Source organism: Polyodon spathula, chromosome 3 (genome assembly GCF_017654505.1).
Source record: "Polyodon spathula isolate WHYD16114869_AA chromosome 3, ASM1765450v1, whole genome shotgun sequence".
Taxonomy (NCBI): Eukaryota; Metazoa; Chordata; class Actinopteri; order Acipenseriformes; family Polyodontidae; genus Polyodon; species Polyodon spathula.
In genome coordinates, this window is record NC_054536.1 from 28,615,846 (window position 1) to 28,635,544 (window position 19,699).

A 19,699-nucleotide genomic window follows, 5' to 3' on the forward strand; every position below is an offset into this window, starting at 1 on the left:
TAATTTACTTTTTTTTTTTTTTTTTAATTTAGTTGTCATCAATGGTTTTTTACCCCGGTTTTCTCCCCAATTTGGAATGCCCAATTATTATTTTTATCCCGGTTCACCGCTGCAGCCTTCCCCCTCCCCCTCCCCGGCGACTTGGGGGACAGAGGCTGAAACACGCGTCCTCCGAAACGTGTTCCTGCCAATCTGTCATTTTTTGCACTTCAGATCCACATCAAAGCCACCAGACCCTGGATGGCTCCACTGCAGACCACAGGTGCCCTACCAGAGGTCCTTAGTGTTCGGTGAACCGTGGACTGCCCTGCCGACCTAAGCCCTCCCTACCCAGGCGGCGCTCAACCAATTGTGCGCCGCCCTGTAGGAACCCCCGGTCACGGTTGGCAATGACATAGCCGGGATTCCAACCTGTGATCTCCAGGCTGCAGGGCGCATCCTGCACTACTCGCAGAGTGCCTTTAAGGGATGTGCCACTTGGGAGCCCCCAATACTGTACTTTCTATATGTACTTATACATATACACATAAAAATTTGATTCAAAATGCTGCTGTGAAAAAAATGCATGGCAAGTGGTCTACGAGAAAAATCCAAACACCAAGGTGGTACCTACATTGAAAAAGGTTGGGAACCACTGCAGTATATGGTATCAAAGTAACTGCCCTAGAGCTTTGCATGTTTGCACAGACTGAAAACAAAAGCGCTGTACCAAGATAGAAAAAAAGTTAACCGGGGCAGCAGAATTCCCCTTTAAAGAAGTGTAATGTTTGAATATCCTAATCTTCCAGTGGAAGGAATGCAGTGAGAAAAACATCCAGTATAACTGTAAAGCCTCAATGATGGGGAGCTTTGCAGACTCAATAGTTTCTGCTGAAGTGGACACCTCTGCAGCTTTTAAGACAACTGCCATCAGTGACATCATCCACAGCCTTCAGTGCAGAAACACTTGCTTGTGCAATGCAATGGCTTTTGTTTGCCTCTTGTTGCTATGGAAATATTTTAAACAGATAATAGCTAGTGGTAGTCAAAATATAATACCAATTTATTTTTGTTTCTCATTGTGTGCAAATAAAACCTGTAGCATTAGAACAGTATTGCTGTGAATATAAATGTGCGGCACTTTGAGTTTCAGAAGAGCTTTATGCAAAAAAAGTCTTGTCCTGATAAGAGATCTTCAGTTTCAGCCAGGCTGCCAGTGATCATGTTGTGCTACTAAGAGGTAAGGAACCGGCTTTATAAGCCTTGGTTAGCATTATAAGAAAAAGAGCTAGCAAATCTTATTATTTATTACAGTATACCTCAGTAAAATCAGTTCAATATTTAGTTCTTCAAACTTTCTTTTCACTTTGAATTGAGTGAAGCCTATTTAACAATATAGATTCACTCCCTGTCAAACAGCTGTTTGGATCCCCTACTCTGGAGCACTAAACCATCAACAGAATGACAATTGCCAGTAAATTGATATGCTGTACTAATGAGAGGTAAGAAACAAGTTTAACTGTTGGTCAATATCCCTTTAAGCAGTATTGAGAACTGCACCTTGTTTTTATGCATTCTGGGATCATATCCTTGGTGGGTTAAGAAAGAGAGTGATGATTTTGCATACCTAACACCAAGTCATTATAATATTTCTCTTCATCTTCCTTTACATGGCTTTGAGCTTGCCAGAACTGAACCTCTTTCATTATTCCATTCAAGTCAATGTGACATTTCAACTCTCAGCCCCACTTGCTGTCTGTCTATATATACTTGTATATATGTATATAAATACAAGTAGGTGGGGGTCGTAAAGTTGCTCACATTGTTACATGATTTGAATTAAATGAGGAAGGCTGTTCAGACCTCGCTCTTGGGGTTCTCTAGACAAGCTGAAAGACAGATTAGAGAAAGATGATGCCAGAGCAAAAGAATCCAAAGTTACTTGAAACAGAAGGTGAAATGCAAAAGGCAATACAAATGACATACTGTATGAAATGTAATTACATGACTGGTAAGTTTGTCTTCAGCTTGAATAATTTAGGCACCGAGTATATCTTTTGCAGCAGTGGAATAAACAGTCAGAAATAAAAGCACTGAGAGTTCCTGTTTGCGTGCACATCACATGTACTAAATATACCCCAGCAAAGCTTGCTTGCAGAGCTGAGCCCAGCAGTGCAGTTCAAAGCTAGTAGATGTGACAGTTCTCTCTGGTTTTCTGAAAAGAGCAGCGCTGCGATAAGGAATGTTCAGATTAGGACTTGGGGTTACAAACCACACGAAGGCAGGAACTTCCACGCTTTCTTTTTCTTTCTACATTTGGCAGTTTTGGAAACTAGTTCAAATCGCTCCCTAATAATACCAGGAAATAGGGGCTTTATCACAGTAATCACAATAACCTTTGACATGGAATTCACATCAACTATGAGTTACATTAAGATCTATTAAGCATTATTTTCTTCAGTCAAGTAAGGTATGGCTGATTGTTAAATCATAGTAAATTACTGAAATTCTCATTCAATTACGATTCTGCTTATTCATAAACTTCTTTTTAAAAAATAAAAGTTAACGTTTCATGATATGTATTATGAATACAAGAACAGTGATTAAGGCCAGTCCATAAACCAACCAATAAAATGGCCTTAAGGGGGGGGGGCGGGGGGTATGCCTTACATTTGACATTGTTGCACATAACATTACTCAAAATAAATAAAAATGTCTTAGTTTAGTTAATTTCTGAAATCTCTTTATGCTATGGTGTAATCATTCTTCACTTATATCATTTCAGAAGTTTTTTTTCTAAATAAAAAGTTACTTCATGTTGCATCCAAGAGTTTTTTTTTTTCTTTTGGTAGTTTACAGCATGACTTTAGGGACAGAAGACGGTGGCCTTGACAAGTTAGTGCAGTTTATTTTTCTCTTAAAGCAAAACAAGCCTGCCATTATTCTCATAACTATTCCATGGGAATTTGAACAGGCAGAGTTGTACTTAATGGTTTGTGAATTGTAGTTACTCACATTTTCCTACTGTTGATTAGATTATAAAGTAACAACAATTTTACAGCAATTAGATATATTTCACGGTAAATCCCAAAACAGCAAAAATTACCATAAATGCTTTTTTATAGGTGTATATTATCCCTTAAACGATAATTAAAATCCTTTGTATCAGCATGTCCAGAAACAGCACAATCTAGAAATAACGTGGACCACTTAGAAGTCCAGTGGTTCCAATTAATATAGCCTTTAAAAAAACAAACAAAAAAAAACTGCTCAATACTGAAAAGCACCAATAAAAACATGTTCAGTCTAGTTAATAATATCTACAATGTCCACATCTCCAAGATGAAGTTATAATGATGTTTTCTCATACATAACCCTTTATGTAAGCATTAACAAAATACTGCTTTTAGTCTGTACGTGCATGACCTATTTGCTGATTCAACTAAAATCTCACTCTCACACTTAAAATGTCACAGACACATGCAAAATGTATACAAATACTGTACAAACACCCTGAGGTTGAGCATTTGCACTAATGAGCCTTGCGCCTGCCCCACATACAAGAAGAAAATAATCCAGAGCCCTAGCCATGTGCATATGATCCTTTTCAGCAGCCATGGCTAGATCCTGTGAGATAATTTTAACACCCCGATACATTTGGGGTTTATCAGAGCACAGGAGATGCAGCACACAGATAAAACAGCAACTTCCTCAAGGCTGCCGATTAGATCAGCAGGTTCAGAAACTGCTAAAAGAACACCCCCCCCCCCCCCCCACACACACACGCACTACACACAGACAGACACACACAAGCACTACACACAGACAGACACACACATATTGAGCTCCTCGACTTGGGTTGCTGCTTCTTACCGCTGCCCCAGACTCTGCCATAAATAAACTGAATGCTCCATACCCGTTTTCCTGCAAGCCAGTAGCGTTCTACCAGCTGACACCTGCAGAGCCAAAAGCAATGCTCCACTGAGCTCAATAAAAGCAACTTTGGTTCTGTCGGTAACAGAACTGCAGGTGTGTACTGATGCAAAGGGAAAGCATGGTAAAGCATCAGAAAAAAAATGTAGTGTATACAAACTACTGTGACTGCACAGTACTGTGAATGGTCAAATGACTATTCAAATGAAGCATATGCATATGCTTTTAGAGTATACAGCCCTCTTCAAGCACACTTTGCTGCTTTCTTATAGAACACCTAGGGGCAGCTAGTTACACATTTGTACTTTGTTGATCTTTGTTTGTATAGTGAGCTCCAGGAAAGATGGACTGCTTGACTGCAACTTCTGGCTTTGCAATACTGTTGAATTGCTGAATTCCTATACTGTACGGTATATGCCAGACATATTTTAGTTAATGCTGAAAAAAACCTCTTTCTGCGGTTTTAATTATTAAATCTCATTAAAACTAACATATCATTATTAAACCTTATGAAGGCATTAACAGTATATGGCTTTTACATCAGAGTGCAGTGGTGTTAGCATAAGGTTTAAGGCTGTGGTTCGGGCTAGGGCTTTCATATAAGTCGGTAGAGGTGTTAGGCTAGGTTCTTCCTATTAAAACCACGAGGTGCGTGGGTGGGTATCTCCCTTTAAATTATATAGTTCCATATGAGTTTGAAAACGTATCTTTCATCCATTCCTGAGCCATGTACTCTTGGTCTAACATTTACCATTTAAAAGTGTGGTAAACAACTGAGATATTTAGTATTCTCAAAGTTGTGATTCAGTTCATTTGCAGTACCAGTAGCTCCTCCCTTCCTTTATAACAGGGAACTAGAACACACTTGACAGCACATGTAAATTAAGGCTATTAGTTTCAGTTCAGTGTTTAAGCCATCATAAGCAGCCCTCTGCCACTTTTTATAAATTACTGCAATATGTATTTGTGTATAACACTGTATAATTCTAATTAGAAAAAATACACTGACCTGCACTACACAAGTTATAAACTCTGAACTATTACCATTGATCTGCATGAATATAGATGCCAAGTTACAAGAACCAGATTTTTATATATAGGTAAGGAACGAAATTTGCAGTACATTTACTGCACTTTGCCTACCTTCACACTCAGTAGTTCAGAATTCGTTTTACTAATTTAGTATTGAGGCTATCCTTTTGAATCTTAATCACAGTAATTTTGCCGTTTTTCCCATGGTTACTCTATGCATTTAACATAGTTTACCATAGTTTGCCATGTTTCTAAGATGCTTTAACGTGTGTCTCGGGACTTTACAATTCTTACCTACAATATGCTTTACCGTGCTTTCACTATGCTTTATTACACTTTGCTATGCTTTTCCTATAGTGATGTTATAAAGGTACAGATTGTGTGACGGCAGATTGGTGTGGCGAGGAATAGCAGACTTGTCACAATGTGCTCTAATATTAAATCACAGTGAAATGTTCCCCATCCATGATGATATTACGCCCCAAAATGAACGCAGAATTTGTTACTGTTGCCTGCTACAAAGTTAAAAGATTACTTTCACTATATATGCTATAGCCCTGACATCTTGTACAGTAAGTATGTGACACAAAGTCAATGCAAGTATGTGCATTTAGTATAATGCATACCTGAAAACTGTTACAAAAAAAAACTAGGACAGCAATACACAAGTTGTCTTAAGGTAGCATGGTGTACTTCTATAGCTAAATTCACTTCCTCTTTAAGAATTACTATTAACATTTTAATGGAACGAATACTCAGTGCACAGCTCCCCCTGGTGATTAAATATTATAATTGTGTTGTCGCCACCCCCACCCACAGCTAACAACGACATTGAGAAAAGCAGAAATATAAGTGTGTTTTGTAAAATGTATGTAAATAATAATCTAATTCGGTATTGCCTGTGCACTGCGTTTTCAGGTTTGGGAATGTTAATCTTAACCCTTCAAACCAAGGTGTAATGATGATGACTGAGCCCAGCTGCCCTATTATAAAACTCACTTAACGGAACTACACCACTATCTCTATGTACAGTCATAGGGAAAGTAAGTTTTCAGTTTATTAGCTCCAGTGGTTTATGACTTAACTCATAGCCATACCATGCAACTGCAACTGTTCTAGATGAGTAGTTCTCGTAAAGGGGCAGAAATAAGGAATAAGAATTCTTGATAACCGATATGACAAGAAGATACTGTAGAGGTCTAACAGAGGAAACTATATGATGTGCAGCAATTTCCTAACTAAAAACCCTGTCATATGAAGGGTTTCAACAATACAGTGAACAAGAACTGCCTTTTAAAGGAACACTTCAGAAATGTAGTGAGCTGAGCCCTTGTCGTTTCATTTTTGTTTGTGCCACATGAAAGCAGAACCTTGATTGGGGCAGTTTCAACAATTCTACAAAGACAGGACCTTACACTTACACAATCTGCTAGCTGAACCCAAACACTGCTTTATTAGAAGGCAGGCAGGCAAGCCCTGGCACGCGTTGTAGCTCAAGTCTATTATACAGTAAGATAGAACGACAATGGAACATTATTAGCTGTTGTTTATTGGTTGAAAATGAACATGATCATCACACTTGTCTTAAATAATGTTTTACTCCCAGTTATTTCAGGTTTACTGTAGTAATTAGTTATTTCTCTCTCACACAATTTTCTCTTGCTACACTGAATTACATGAAGCTCATATGTTGTATACAGATGGCAATGTACTAGCTGGTGACATGAACATGTTGAATCTCAGAAAGTCTCCTTCCCTGGTTCCCTGGAGTATAAAACCTTCTCATGGGCTGGACAATGACCTCTTATTCAGAACAGAATAAGTAAGATCAATCTGGTTTGTTTCACAGTGTAGGATACTAACATACTAACAAGCATTGTAAGTACCGTACCTGCCTGCTAGGTCAAATATAGCACTTGCTTATTTGCGGACAAATTTTGCAGTCGCTTATTGTAAATTACTTCTTACAATACAAACTCATCATAAAGTTCCTGTTTGTGCGAATTATTTTGGAGCCTCGCAGGGAAAAAAAAAAAGAAAAAAACCAGGATACAATAATTCAGACCTATGAACAGCAAAACTGTGGCTGCAAGTGGTTAGCTTTTCCGATTTGCTCAATACCCCGATGTTGAGGACGCCATGCTTTTTTGGCCGTGATCAGAATGGGATTTCAAGTTCATCTTACAACCGTATTTTCAATAAAATGCACAGTACTTTTAAACGTATAATACGTTTCAATGTACTGCAGTTGAAATTTGATTTGTGTAACTGTACCTTCAATAAAAACTGACAGTATGCATTTGGCATTTTGCCTGGTTCCTTGAAATTCATATTAATTCATACAAAAGTAGCTTTCCAGTTAGAGAGAGTAAAATCAGTAGCTATAGAATTGTGAGTAACTGGGATATATATATATATATATATATATATATATATATATATATATATACACACACACACACACACACACCACAACACACACACACACACACACACACACACACACACATACATACTACTTATCAACTTTTACAAAGTGCTTCCTAATGCCCACATTGTGTCCCGATAACACTAAAATTAACAATCTGTATTAATTCCCTTCATTCACCAGGGAGGAGATATTTTGCTGTAACCCCGGATACCAGTATCTGCTCCTCAAAGAAAGCCTGTCTTCTGATATGCTGGTCTCTAAATATGGGCCTCAATCTTCACTCACTACCTCATGAATTTCTGCTGTCAGGATGCTCACATACCTTCCATGCAGTTTCCTACAAAGTCTTCCTTTAGGAAGAAGCCATGTACTGTATACTGGAGCAAAAGCTTGATCCTTGATATTTTGATAATGATTATCCTCCTAATTTGTAGGTCTTTTTTTATCTTCTGAAGTGACTTCAGGTTTACAGGTATTTCTGAATAGCAGTACATATCATTTTCACCCTAGCCCTTAGTATTGCTCAGGTATCACAGTTTCCCGGAGCAGTGAGTTCAACATGTTTCTATAAATGTGTACTGATATTACTAGCGCTTTGAGCTCATTCCAGTCCACCTCAGTTACCTGGCTTTTACATCCCAGTTTAAAATGATAAAGATAATGAACATTTTACGGATATAACTTATTTTACAAAAATTCCATGTCTCCCTAAAATGGTTTTTAAAGTATAATGGTTTATTGTGATAGAATAAAACACCTTTAAAGTAACCATAGCTAATCTCAAAGCCTAGATAACTACACTGTGTGCTATTTCAATAACATAGTATTTTGGGACTGTTACGTTGAAGATAATAGCGTTTCTTAAAATGAGGTTCATGCAACATCTACACAATTATGAACTAGAAAAGGAAGTGCTATGCAAATATAATTAAATTTGTGGTAAAAACAGTACAGCGTACAAATGCTTTTGCTATCTTCAACTGAAGTGCATTGGATGTTATATTAGTGGTGCACTGACTGTTGTTTGTATGGTACGATGTGAGGCAGTGGTGACAGTGGTGTTGTTGAGTTCATCCTTTGCTATGAAACATATATGGTTTGATGACACTGGTAAGACTTCAAGTTGAATTCTGCTGTAAACCTGCCCAGATACTCACCTAACACTTTCTCATTCTTGGGAGTCTGTTGCTGTCCAGAGGTCGCGGAGAGGTCTTCAGGCACAGGCATTGGCTCATCTGTCTCTTCAGGGACATCATTTGCAGTGGGGCTTTCCTGTCCTGTAGACACAGGGAGCGACAATGACATAGGGCTAAGGGCAGTGTGCTATTCTTAGTCTAATCTCCCTGATATCCACTTTCACTGGGATTCCAAACCTTGCTAGTATAAAAAGCTCCACGAGAATACATGTTAATTTTATTTCCCTTTGTATGAAATGAGTATGAATCTGAATACCATACACTGACCAGGCACTTAGGTTTAATGTGACTATATTTTTAACAAATGAAACCAAACATTACTCATACAGAGGTCAAGGTCATGTTAGCAGTACTCAAGGAGAAGAGCCATGGTTTCAAGTTAGCTAATGCTCACAGAAGCTCCTTAATTTCACTGTTAACATTTTCAGTCAAAACACATGGAACAGAAGCCTGAATGTGTAATGCACATTCATTAAACATTCAATAAAAACCAACATATTTCTTTAAAGTTTCTGTATGTGTTGAAGGGATATCATCTACATGTCCCTAATATTGTGTCTGTTTAGATCAAGACTAGAATATTTACCATTCACTGCTTTTTCAACAACCGGCCTGTTTCTAGAAATTTGATTTGGTGGTTTTAAAAATGACCACCAGAAGTGTGCAGCTGTAATTCCTGTCCCCTCTATGATTTTGTATAGAGAGATTTCCATTTACTAACTCACAATTGCCATAGTTCAACCTATTTTAGCAGTCACTTCAGAAACAGACCACGTGATTGAAAAAGGAGATTAGTCAGTAAGCCCGGTGAAATTAATAACCTTAGAAGAAACATCAGAAGAGAATGATATAAATATAATTATATCATTAAACAGGTAATGCATTATATATTCAAAAGATGTCGGTAGCACAGTGGTGGTCTGCTGAGATCGATCCATCTATACCATTACCTGTTAAGACTGAATGTATTGTCAGTTTTAGATTAAAGAGCAATTAATTTTGATTGGTAATTATAATACTAGAACTAACAATTAAACAGAAGAAACATTTCCTTTAGCATTACTTTCAAACTTCTGCTAAAGCCATGTTGATTTTTTTGCATCGGAGGTCTCGCTCATGTTTTTTTTTTTAGTGCAATTTTAAGCTGAAAGCTCCATGTTAGACAGGAAGACGTCTGCCAGTTAGCAGTACAGATAAGAATCTCTAGTTTAACATACTTTTGTACCGGATATTGTTTGACTGAACATGTGTCAGTTCTTTTATGGTTTTTCACAGCTACATAAATGCAGCGCTAAAATAAAACAACGAGCTTTGAACCTGGCTCTGCAAGGCTTCTGTGGTTAACAGCGCACATAATTCCCAAAAAGAAGAAAATGAGACAGGGTTCCAGTAACTACATGTATCTCACACAGGAAGAGACAGAAGCACAATTTGAGGGACACTTTCAAAGTCAATAGTCTTGTGATTCACTTTCTTTCGAACTCGGGAAACTACAATTTTATCATCACACCAAAGTCATTACTTTTGACGAGCATACTAGGTTAAAAAAAAGGCAAAGAAACAGTTGGGGTTAAAAAACTGAACAGAAAACTGAACTGTCAGATTTGAGGCATCCTGTTTTGTTTTTTAAATGGAGTCTTGTCATTTGACTGTTTTTTGGTTAGCAACTCAATTCTTATGAACCGTATAATGTGGTATTGTATGCAACAGTATGTACCTCTGATGGTTTACAGGCCTCACTGTAAACTAGCAGGCACTGCTAATGTAAAAAAGTTAAAAAACAAAACAAAACAAACAAAAAAAACAGTGCTATCCTTCAATTCTTAGCACACTGATAATTAGGGATGTCACGCTTTTAACTTTTACATTATCGCTATATTAGTCCAGAAATCATCTAGATATACTCAATATCGCGATACTACACGTCTGATTATGAAGTAATTGCAATGTTTTCCCCCATTTTATTTCTGAAAGGAAAAAAGTTATCAATATAATGCAACTATCAAGAAACAAATTTGTTGCAGGTTGGAGCAATCAGATCTTTCTTTTGAGTTGTTTCTTACTAGTTTTACAATCTTAAAACGGTTTTTATTCTTTTCAGAAGGAGGGCAAACTTTGCACTTGCTTCAAAATGGGGCCCTTCATGTTCTTAAATGACTATCTCTATAAAAACAAACACTTTTATGGAAATCAAGCAGTTCTAATGATATCAGGCATACATAAATAAGAAACAGAATCTTATTTGGGTCTGTTAATTGTTTAAAAAATATACTTACAATTTTATTTTTATGTTTTTGCTACTAAAATACCCAACTAATGTCTTATTCAGCTATTCACTCAAGCATCATTCTTACAGTAGCTGCATAGGACTTAATACACATTTTCACTAACAATTTGGCAACTTAAAAAGGCATATTTAAAGTTATAAATAATTTAAAAAAATAAATAAATAAAAACAAAAACCATAAATTAACTAAACAAATATGATATCCAGATTAATACCGTATTGCTCAGATGTGCATTATCTGATGCTTGTGCTCCTGAATATTGAAACATAGCAAAATAAAGTATCCTATATTATAAAATCTTGTAGTACTAAATTTTGTAGAACTAGCTATCTTTCCTTTGCAAAGCCACATAAAGCCTTAAAATAATAAATAAATAAACTCTTAGTAGACTTTCACTTCATTGAAAGATGCAGTTCCCTCTGTCTCTCTGTAGAGTGCGGGATGATGATGACGGAGGTGGACAATCATGTTGGATGTATTTCGATTTTTTGCAGTAATTTTTTTCGTGCAGGTCCGGCACACTGAAAGCAATCCTCGATTACCACGCCATATGCATTCTTTTTGAAGCCAAAAAACATCCACACTGTTGATTTAGTTTTTGTTTTTTTGCTGGTGTAAATAACACCAGTGAGTCTCATCATCTTAATTTGATTTGTCTGCGCTGCTTGCCTGACTGCAAAAGTTCAGATTTTTATTCTTCTTTTTTACGTTGTACGTTGATTTTATTTATTTTGCAGCACTTCTTTGACATTGCTTTTTCAGGTATGTTTTTACATGTGCATCGCGTTTCATATCTAAAGCACGCAGGTGCGCATGCTTCCATGATAACATGGCTAACAAATATGCATTGATGAGTTTAGTAACTATTGGTGAGGAAAAATATTACAATATTAGTGAGTACAATATTAGCTGTTAATCCAAAAATGTATATTTGATTCAAATTTCAAACATTTAGTTTCAAAGTCTTTACAGCTGCCCCTGTATTTTTTTTAATTATTATTTTTATAATCATCCAAGCAGTGGTGAGCTTTGGATATTTTAGTGAATTGGATATTTTAGTGAAACTTGACTCTAGCGACTGAACTAAGGGCTATTTGCAGCTTTTATATATATTTTTAGACCCAGCTTAGACTTTTTCATAGCTATTATACTTGCTTAATGACACATTTTAATTGAATCTGTAGAATGAAGCAGTGGTTTTAAGCAGTGTAAATCCATACTACAAGAACTCTGTGAATTATAAAATTCAACAGAGCATAACACACTCTGGTGGAGTGGCGACGCTGCAGACTACTTTAAATCTGTACTGATGCCAGCTGAAGCCATGAAGCGAACCTCCACTTTTTAAAATGTATTTATTTAAACAGCTAGATTTTTTTCTAATAAATAATGTCTGTAAATTAAAATTAAAAGATAGTTTTTTTCCCTTATTACTAGTTAAACCATCTAGCAGTACAATACCGATGAATTCTGTATTAAATTCTGCCTTCCAGACTCCTGACTTGTTTACAATACCATGATCCCGCGGTTATCACGATAATATTGTTTGCTACGGTATTAATACCGTAGTTAATATCGCGGTATACTGTCATACCGTGACACCCCAAATCATAATGCTGTTGCACATCATGCTTCTACATCTACATGATGAAATCCTATCTGGAGAAATGATGCTACGATCTAGTTTGAGGGTTCATTGATAACTATGAAGGGTATTATAAAGCAGACCATTATGAATAATACCAACAGGCAATAGCATTGCTTTCTTATGAGAATGTGTGCATTTTTAAGAAAATTACATTGGTAATGTGCCATTTATATGGTCACAGTAATGCATGCCATTAGTTATTGAAATTTACCAAAAAGACCATAACATTTGTGGAAGTATGTTAGTAACACATATGTCCCTTAAAGCCAGCAGTGTCAGGAAATGAAATCCGCTGTAACCTAACTTCCAGGTTACATACAGTTTGCATGTAAGAATATAAGTGTGACACAGTGTACGTACGGATGAACAGACGTGTATCTTCCTCATTACATCCCGATGTTCAGATACTCTTCATATCTTGTGGTAAATACTGTGTTATTTTTGTTGTTTAATCAAAATTTTTTTTGGGGGGGGGGTCTTTTACAGCTGCCCAGCTCACAGTGCACAGAGCTTTAGTGGTAGTGGTGTGCATGTTGTATTCTTCATATTGCTTTTTGAATACCATTCCTCTGATCTCTATCCCCATCACCTCATCCTGTTGCATGATTTACTGTTAATTTATGTAAAAAGGACACAAAGGGGTAACTCTGTTTGAGTCGTGAACCAATCCTTATGTTTTTACATTTTTTGTATTGTACAGACTGCTGAGGATCCTTCCGATATTCCCTCTAACACTTACCTCACACTTTACACCCTATAATTAGTTAACAATGTGGACACATCCATGGCTCATACACTTTGCAACATGGGTATATCAATTACTTTTCCTTTAAAATGTTGCTGAATCTTTCAAGCCCCTTTAATCAAAATGAATCTGTCCCTAAGTATGACATCATATACAGTACAGTAGTTATATTATTAGTTTATAGTGTAGTTTAGCTGTTCATAAAATTAAATTGTTTGAATAACCAGATTATTACTGTAAAATTGTTTATATTTCTCAATCAGGAAACCTCCAATTCCTTTATTCACTGCACTGTAAATACCAGGGATGGCTAGCTCATTTTCAGTGACAAGGGGGTAGAAAATTGTTGCACACAACTGGACAGGCTACCAGGGGGCTGTTTAGGAAAACCTAAGCTGGGATAATTTAACAGCAATCTCTACTGGAACCTTGATTTTATAGGATGGATATGCTTTAGAAAAAAAAATAAAACGTGATACATTTTCTTCACTTTATTTTTAAGTAAGTCTTTTGAAACTTTAGCTAGGACAGGAGCCAGATTGAAACAACATCTGAACAAATTGATTCCTGGTGCATCAGTACAAAGCTGGCTTGTGCGTCCGTCTCCCCAGTGCTGTACAGAGACAGGAAACTGTCAGCTCTCTCTCCGCAATCAATCTGATGGACCAGGAGCCTCCCAGTAGATGTGAAAATGGATCTCACCTGAACCCTGGGACATGTCCTGAGCCTCCTCTGTCTCCATTCTTTGCAGGTATTCTAGTGGAAAGAAAGTGGTTTAATTAAATTGAGACTGAAATGCAATAATGTAAAGACGACTGTTTATTAAGTTAGGTGCCCTTTTCCTTTACAGTTTCCTAACCTCCATAATATGATTGGTAGAGACCATGATCCTTAAAACATGCTTTACAATGGGAGTGAGGAGTTGTTGGAGGGGAGGTTATTAACTGTTCTGATTATATATATATTTTAAATAAATAAAGAAATGTATATAACCACATTTGTTATTTATTGTTAATTTTCCACCGCATAATAATCCAAAAAATGCAAACTGACTGCCGCAAGATTACGCAGAAAATTAAATGGCCCTGGGTCGCCTCAGACACTGAAATTCATTCCCCTGGCTGATCCATAGTTATGTTCTTTCTAATTTACTGAACATGCTTCGATGAACTTTGGAGTTGTAACAATGCATTACAATCGTGGCAATCAAAAAAAAAAAAAAAAAAAAAACAGAGTTAAGAAAAGAAGCAGAAGAAGCAATTTACTAAAGAATGTCTCATTAACCCAACAGGACTGCATATCTGAGTAGCCACCAGTGAGCTCTGCTTCCATTAATAATGGATACAACTTTAGCGTATGGCAGATGGGCAGAACAGATTTAGACTTTCACTTTAAGAAGCCCTGGTATAAAACTTGTCCAGCTCTCCGAGAGAGAAATGAAGCTCCCTAAAATAACAAAAACAACCCCAGGAGAGAAAGGGAACCTAGGTCTTCCTGTTCTGCTGACAGATGGCTCCACAGATTTGGAACAAATAGTGGGAAGCGGTAACCCCTTCTGTTGCAACATATAGTGCTCTTAAAGGTATCTTTAGAAGTTAAACCACAAATGCCAGGGAGTCGAGCGGGAGGTCAGTGGTGCACAACTATAGAAAAGTTTTGTGCTGTATGCATCAGTTGTGTGTGTTTTCACTAGCTAGGAATTACAGTAGGAGGCAAAAGACAAAGTCTCAGGTGACCCTTGCCGTGCAGCCGGCAGATCATTTTGAAAGGGGGAGTGGGGGTTGCATAAGGGGGAAGGAAATAGACAAAAAAAGGTAAATTTAAAAAAGGCTGAGGGTGACTCGCCTAACACAGAATAGGAGTCAAGCTTCTATGAGGTTAAGATTTTTTATTGTCCAAAGACCCAATCTATCTCCCAATCTATCTATATGAATATATATATATATATATATATATATATATATATATCGTATCCCAGGTAAAAACCGTATCATTTTGGAAATTAAAAACCAGTGGAACCACCAGGGAAACCCAGAAACAGTGGTATCCAGAGTAAAAATAAAAATGGAATTGAATAAATCATATGGAATTATATTTGTATTCCTGTTGTAAAGTGTACCCAAGACATGTACTGTTCTAAAGGCTGGAGTTTAAAATGACTGGCTTCCTTACACACTAATGGAGGCGAAGGGACAAAGGGCAGAAAAAGAAGGTTGTGAGAAAGAGAGACAGGAATCTGTGGGTTAACTTGCAGCTGCACCAGTCCCACCACACACCACTGGCGCCGCTGTTGTAGCAAGGCAAAAAGACTGAGGAACCAATGCAGGATGGGGAGTAAGACAGAGTGGTGGAGACATTTAACTAACAGTGTAAAACAGTATACTGTATACTACGGCAGATGAAAATCTGTGGCTAATTTGGCTTAAACCAAAAACAAAGTATGAGGTAACGTCTGTAGACTGATGTATAAAGTGCAGTACCTATCTGGCAAGATGTTATTTTTTAAGTAAAACACTAGACTGGGTGCTATGGAACAACATGGCACTGACGGGCTTTCTACAGCCCAGTTGATCGGATTAGAATGAACCAAATGAAGGCAACACCATCAAGGATATTATGGGCCGAAAGGGTACCTGCTAGCATGTGCAGTAGCTCTCTATCAAGGATATTTAAAGAAGATCAGTAGCACAGGTTTTGTCGATGTGAATACTTTTAATAACAGAAAAAAAGCCTAGAAATCTACTCTCACTTAAAAAAAATTACAAGCACATCATTAATAAAGATAACATCAGTATTTAAAGTGTGTGAAAAATAAATGTTTTCATACAGCTTCAAACGAATCGTTATCAATAATATTGACATGCAAGTAAAGTTATAAGGTCCTTACTGGCATATACAGCTGGACTAAGTGGAAACAGTACCAAACATTTTTTTTTGTATTATTATTAATACTGTACACACTCAACACCAACAAGTAATAGAACATGTGTTGGACAGTATTTGATATTTGGATAGTAGGCTATTAATTATATCATCCCAATTTCATAATGATTACCACATACAGTAGCAGCTCTTATTGTGTATTATACAGTAGTGCAGTTGTGCATTATTGGGTATATTATAACTGGGAATGTTAAATGCAAGCATAAAGATATTTTGCTGGATAAAAAACATGAGTGCATCTGTATGGGACAGTGTAATCTAATAATGACACGCATACAGTACATTTACAGCAGTAAAATAGGTCTGTGCTCCTGACTGTTGTTGCAATGTAATGTTGCATCCCGCCTATCTGTACTTATGCTCATTTTGATATTTCACCTGCAGCTGATGTGTTTGTGTGAGGCAGTATTACATACTACAGTTTTTATTATTATTATTTTTTAATCATGCCATATAATTGCTAATAATTATGTTTGTATAGGTGAAAGGGGTGATTCTGCTATCTTCATTATACAGTACATTTAGACATGTGGTAAATACTGGCCAAAATAATGTACAATGCAAATGCACACAGGTCTGTTTATATATGTCCATCTATATATCTATTGATAGATATATTTAAAGACAGCTTGCAAGAAGAAACTGACTCATTTTGCTGACAAGTTACAATCAGATTGTTCAGACCTTACACATAAAGTTATTCGTTAGATTTATGTGCAATGCAAAATAAAAGTTAAAAGCAGAACTTTACGCATACATGTTTGCCATGTATCGGGGATGTGCAGTAAGATCTAATTCTATAATTCTGAAAGTGTTTAAGTACCCCACACACCAGCGCCCACCGGCAGGTTTCATCTTTATTAAAGCTGTTGTATAGTTTAGTCATTCAGGACAGAAAAGATGTTGGTGTTTTAAGCATATAGCCTACACTAGCTCCTAAAATTAGTCTTCGTGAATAACACGCTTGTTTGTGGATGACCTGAGTACTTAACTAGTCAGTAAGTCCCTTCCCTTCAGACAACTGACTCAAAACGTGCAAGCAATGCCCCCGCCGCAGATAGCAAATGCTATAAATCGTTTTTGAATGTGTTTACTGAAACTTACAAAAAGGGAAATACGCTAGTTTAATTTAGTGTACAAAAAACGAAACAACAAAAATAAAAGCTTTTGCAAAGTTTTACTGATTTAAAAAAAAAGGAATATTCCTGAAAAGAAGATGCAATATCGGTACCTGCAGTAAAGACGTAAGTGAAAATAAATAAATACAAAAATAATAATCTATCTCTCTATGTAGCTATCTAAACACACACACACACACACACACACACACACAATATATATATATACACTATATTACATATCTATATATATATATATATATATATATATATATATATATATATATATATATATATATATATTAGGTGCATTTTTGTTTAATAAACATGATAGCCACTAAATTGCTTAAACTGTAATTTTTTACAACTATTAAAATAAAGAGGTATTAAAATAAACAAAAAAGCTTAAAGTGTGTCGAAGTTATGTAAACTGCCAAACCGTTAAACATATGCAGTAGAACCTTACAATCCGTATTATTAGTTTAAGCGTGGCGTGCAGTTCCTTAATAATATCAAGTTTATTTATATTAATCAAATAGGCCTACATAATTTTTGTTTTCATTATTGAGGCATGATCTAATTAACATGTATTTATTATACGTAAACTGATCAACAAATGTTTAAACCAATGTTTAAATGTACTTCCCTATCTGTTTTTCCGTTTTCAAAGTACAACGGTACTCTGTCGTATTTCTAAAATATACAGTTCAGGAGACTTCTACTTATTATTATTTTTTTTTTAATTTAAATTACCTTATACATTTTTTAATATTCTGAGATATCTTTTATAGTCCAAAAATATGTTCGAAGAAATGTAACGAGTTCCTGAAAAAAACAATTTTTTTTTCATTTCTAAAAAATAAAAATAATAATAATAATTTAAAAGTTTATGTCAAAATATGCCAAGAAAATATACTTAAATTATAAATTATATCAATTGCTCACAGAAAATAAGTTAAACTTATCCAATTTAAGGTTACGCGGCAGTGTGCACTTGTAACACGGGCTCTAACAGGTGTCTTCCTTTAAAAGAGAAACTAATGCAACCCTTGCTTTAACTTTCTGTAATTTACAATAATGGTAATTATATGTTTGTCTCGTGTTTTTTTTTTTTTTTTTTTTTTTTTTTTTGTTTATGCATAGCACCCTGATCAATTATAACTAACAAATAGGCAAAAGATGGAAAATCTACCTGAATTCCAAACGAAGTCCATTTGGAAAAAAAAAAAAAAAAAAAAAACTAGGACAGTATTCCTGTATTTTCAACAATACCTTCCTAATGAAATGTTTATATTTATTGATAATATAACCAATTCCCTTTAACTAGTAACCCATTTAAACATGCGAGTTAACATTTATGGATAACTAATACAAGACGAAGTAGCGGTTCCGGCTTGCACTTCTCGTGACGCCTGGATATATCAGAAGTCCTGTCTTAAATTCCGCGACCGCTTAGCCTTGCAATGGAACTCTGAACATAGTATTTCAATAGTTTTGCCAGTGAACCTGTTTAAAAGTTACTGAAAGTTGCTGTGTACATAAAAGTGCGTGAATGTTACTCTACCTGCTATTCCCTGAGTTTGCAATATGAAGCTCTTCCAGCTCTCCCCAGCTCCATGTGCTGCTGTTCTCAGCGCCGCGGCTGCAGGATGGAGCTCAGCCCTCCGTCCCTCCCCTCTCCTCTCCACTTCCTCGTTCCAGCCTAACATTGCTTAGTTTTCTGCACTCACTCAAGGCATTTTGCAACCTTTTCATCCTGAGCCCGACTTTATTGCAGACAGTGGCACATGTTTCATGGTGTGCCAATAGACGATGCGCTGCAGACCATCACTGCCACTAGCTAGCTATGGGGATTCGAGGACGCCAGACTTTTAATTGATTCGGGGTGGTCTCTTAGTCTTACACACTGCAGGTGCTTACTCCTGTAACGGAAAGCCCATTTAGAATAAAGTAATTTGTCTGGTTTGCAAGGCACATTCACAATCTTCTGTACTGCTTATGAAATTCCATTGGCAGATGTGTTTTCTATATCATTTAGCCATATCCATTTGGCATTATTACTGACCCGACATTTATTTTATTTATTTTTTTACCATCATTTTAAATAAGTTTTGCCATTCGCTTATCTACAGTAATTTTGTAACCAACTGCGACTTCAGGTATATTCTTTACCTCTGAATTCAAGTTTTGGACATATCAGATGTTAACGAGGCAAAAATTTATAATCCAAAGAAAAGTACACATGTTTGGTAACCAAGCACAACTGCTATTTTATAAGAAACCTGTTGATCCTCATGTCTGTTTTATTTACCCTAACCTGAACCTTTACCCAACAAATACCCGCTTCATAACGGACCTGTAAATCCTTATTACAATAACATTTACC

The 19,699-nt window shown here is 36.3% G+C and overlaps 1 protein-coding gene across 7 annotated transcripts in view; it reads right to left on the reverse strand.

The window, feature by feature from the left end:
* The window catches only part of LOC121312948 (DNA-binding protein Ikaros-like), a 41,224-nt gene extending 22,083 nt beyond the window's left edge, over positions 1-19,141 (reverse strand). For all 7 annotated transcript variants that reach the window (XM_041244934.1, XM_041244933.1, XM_041244937.1 and 4 more), the window contains exons 1-3: positions 18,878-19,141; positions 13,955-14,008; positions 8,533-8,652 (exon numbers count right to left, since the gene is read on the reverse strand). In XM_041244934.1, the coding sequence (XP_041100868.1) occupies positions 8,533-8,652; positions 13,955-14,008; positions 18,878-19,022 (319 nt within the window). In that variant the 5' untranslated portion in view covers positions 19,023-19,141. The remainder of the gene's footprint in view (positions 1-8,532; positions 8,653-13,954; positions 14,009-18,877) is intronic.
* Positions 19,142-19,699: the final 558 nt, after the last annotated feature.